The 3,343-nt window shown below is 36.6% G+C and overlaps 1 protein-coding gene across 2 annotated transcripts; it reads left to right on the top strand.

The window, feature by feature from the left end:
• Window positions 1-422: 422 nt before the first annotated feature.
• On the top strand, window positions 423-2,718 carry LOC145043088 (transcription factor PIF7-like). Of its 2 annotated transcripts, none has more exons than XM_078991643.1 (6): window positions 423-557; window positions 914-1,370; window positions 1,493-1,591; window positions 1,692-1,757; window positions 1,994-2,356; window positions 2,474-2,718. In XM_078991643.1, the coding sequence occupies exons 1-6, from the start codon at window positions 508-510 to the stop codon at window positions 2,579-2,581; spliced, it is 1,143 nt and encodes a 380-aa protein (XP_078847769.1). In that variant the 5' UTR covers window positions 423-507; the 3' UTR covers window positions 2,582-2,718. The 2 variants fall into 2 exon arrangements, with proteins under 2 accessions (XP_078847769.1, XP_078847770.1); XM_078991644.1 differs by lacking the exon at window positions 423-557 and adding an exon at window positions 598-794.
• Window positions 2,719-3,343: the final 625 nt, after the last annotated feature.

Here is a 3,343-nt window from a genome sequence, read left to right as displayed (position 1 = left end):
AAATTCCTTATAGGATTTTATAATTTCATCATATTGACATTGATACATCATACTTCATCATAGTTTCATCGTATTAGGATGTATATAGGTGATTGAAATTTATCATGAACAAAGACAAGACCTTGACAAAAAAGAAAGTGACAAATCAAGAAGCATGCACCTAAAATCATGAGCTTAAATTTAGCAATTTGTGAAGCTAGAAAAGATGCAAAATGCACATACATATATCCACTTCTCCCCACATGACAATTCAGTCCATCACAACCCTAATTTTGGAAATCGTTGATGGGACCCACAAACCCCACCATATTGAAAGCAAACAATCCCATCTTTAATCCCAGCCATAGACATCATAGAGGGTGGGTTGGGGAGAGGGGTGGAGGGGGGTGTTGCACTGTAGAAATATTATTTATATATGACCCCAAATTAAGTGGGGGATACCAAATTTGGAATCTAAGAACACCAATAGAAAGCAAAGAACAGGAAGAAAGATAAAGATCCTCCCACATGCACAGGCAGCAGCAGGAGCAGCAGCATACCCCTACTCTTGTCCCCATGTATATGTCCATTGCCCACTACACAATCATTTTTCTCTTATAGGTAAAACCTTTTTCCAGAGTTGCTTTGGCGACTTGTACCTTCTGAATTGAAGGTTATACATTGCTGTTCTGGAAAAAGGTCCGACCTTTCTTTATCCTATTCAATAAACAACATTTCTTGCAAGTGACACTGTGTGTACACAACCTTCTTGCTTCTCCCCTTCCATTTGCACAGAAATATATGACATTTTCCAGGTTATATCAATTGCATAAAAAGATTGATATTAATTAAAAACCAAAGAAAAGATGTTCTTGATACGTATTTAGCAATCGGTATATGAGTAATCTACTCACTCTTTATGTTTAACTTTCAGGCTTAGCGACTACGGAGTTGCAGAAATAACATGGGAAAATGGTCAGCCAGCCATGCATGGGCTTGGAAGAGCCAGTGAAACACTAGAATCCATTGTCCATCAAGCTACAACATGTTACAATCAAACTCAAACTCAAGAAATTTACCTACAACAAAGTCAAAATCTGTCAGGAACCCGTAATATAAGCTCAAATGTTGCATCTTCAAGTAGAAAATGGAGCGATAACGCAGGCCCAAGTTACCTCAAGAAACGGCCAAGATCATCGGTGATGGTTCATGATCAAGGTGTAAGAAATTTGGGCGCTACAAGTTTGCAAGAAGATAACATTAGCAACAGTGGGACAATCAATTCTAAAGATAATGACACTACAATGATGACATGGCCCTCATCCGATTCGCCTAATCAAAGCTTGAAGAGTAAAAACACGGATGATGATTCTGCATATCAATATGGATCGGTATAAATATCCAAAAGTCTCTGAAAAAAATCGATTTTAAGTTGTTTGGATTCATTAAGAAAGTAAAATTATGCACACAAAAGTCATGTTATTTGAATTTGTCGTTTCTTGATTTTGAACAGGAAAATCAAGAAGAAGAATGCAGGACAGAGGGTGAAACAATTCGTTCTCAATCAAGTCGGCGAAGCAGAGCGGCTGCTATTCATAACCAGTCTGAACGGGTAATTTTCATAACAAATTTATAATTCTGAAAAATGAAGAACTTATAAAGAAAACCATGTTGATAAATACCATTTTCTATATTATATATCTTCATTTTAGCGACGAAGAGAAAGAATCAACCAGAAGATGAAAGCCCTACAGAAGTTAGTGCCTAATGCTAATAAGGTAAGAGTTTTTGTCTCGGGTTAAGTTAAGCCTTTTGACTTTTAAAGTCAAACAAATTAAGTATCGTATCCAAGATCTTTATACGAATAAAAAATTATCATTTTCAAAGTGGTAAAACACTTTTCGTCAGTATTGAAGTTAAAATGAGTCATTTTGACGTCATAAGTCAACATATACCTCTCTCTTTCGAGTGATTTCAGTTAGAAAGTATCTAAATATGGAAATTTTTTACATAGACGGATAAAGCATCAATGTTGGATGAAGTGATTGACTACTTAAAGAAGCTACAAGCACAAGTACAGTTTATGAAGAACATGCCAATACCACATCCACAAGTGACGATACCACTCCACCTACAATTACAGCAGCAACAACAACAACAACAACAGCAGCAGCTTCAGATGTCAATGTTAGCTCGAATGGGAATGGGATTCGGCCTTCAGATGGGAATCCCTGGAGTCATCCCCCCGCCAGCTCATCATCCTTTCATGGTCCCACAAACCATGATTAACCCCGCCACGTCACAGCCAATCCACAGTCGACCTTCCAGCAACACAACAGCTCCTTTCAATGATCCACATAGCGCGTTTCTCGCACAAGTATGTCAATAATGGAAAAGGGTTTAGTTAAAGCTTGAATATTCTTAATCGTTAATCATATAGGTTTCGGATTTTAAATACATATGAAGCTAACAAAGTCGTATTTTCTTTGTACAGCAAATGAACATGGATATGTATGCTAACATGGCAGCGCTCTATGGTCAACAGATAGGAAAGTCAATGGGCACGAGTTCATCTCAGTCGGACCATGTGCTAGGGGAGTGATGATAGTTATTAATTATTAATTATTAATGAATCTATAATATTTTCAATTAAGTATGCATTACTGAGTTGATCATGTAAGGGTTTTTTGGTGTATTTATTCCTAGTATAACTGTATAAGTTAGTTTGGTTTCGTATGATTTTATTTAAGTACAAAATAACAAAAAGTATTAATTTACAAAATGATTGGTCGTGAAGCAAAGGTGTGACATTTTAGTACGCGTAGTACAACCCACAAAAAGGCTGACAAACAATGGTGACAAGATGCAACAGTAATTAACTGAGGAGTAAATTACGCGTTGTGCTACATGATATCTACTTATCAAGCAAGATTCAGGCGAAAGATATAATAGTAGTTAAGTTTGACCAGAAGTGGGGTCATCCCATGGATTGAAGTGAATTTAGGCCACAGGCTTCCATGGTCCATATAAGAACGGATGAGTAGATTATCCCAAAAGATTTGATATTGGATTTCGGAAGCAGGAGCACCTCTAGAAAGATCTCCGAGATGAAATGAAATTAATAATGGAAAACCCTAATAGGATAATAAGAATAGACAGACCCACGAAACCTCGATGTAAGGGGATGTATGTTCATAATTGGTGTAGTTATGACAATATTTATTATTAGATTTAAACTGAATGGGAAAAGTCTCAACTATTTAAACAAATCTAGCTACATATATGAGGTATGTTTGAATAGGGGAGACTTTCTCTTTCCATGAAGTTATGAGCTTGTTCCAAGCATTAAATCACACATCCACCT

The sequence above is a fragment of the Lactuca saligna genome, chromosome 4 (genome assembly GCF_052625555.1).
Source record: "Lactuca saligna cultivar CGN05327 chromosome 4, ASM5262555v1, whole genome shotgun sequence".
Classification (NCBI taxonomy): Eukaryota; Viridiplantae; Streptophyta; class Magnoliopsida; order Asterales; family Asteraceae; genus Lactuca; species Lactuca saligna.
This window is presented reverse-complemented; position numbering and strand designations above follow the sequence as displayed.

Coding starts and splice junctions, on each gene's coding strand:
- LOC145043088 (XM_078991643.1), top strand. CDS start 508: ATGCACAGGCAGCAGCAGGAGCAGCAGCATACCCCTACTCTTGTCCCC. Junction 558..913: donor ACCCCTACTCTTGTCCCCAT/GTATATGTCCAT, acceptor TTTAACTTTCAG/GCTTAGCGACTACGGAGTTG. Junction 2,357..2,473: donor ATAGCGCGTTTCTCGCACAA/GTATGTCAATAA, acceptor TTCTTTGTACAG/CAAATGAACATGGATATGTA.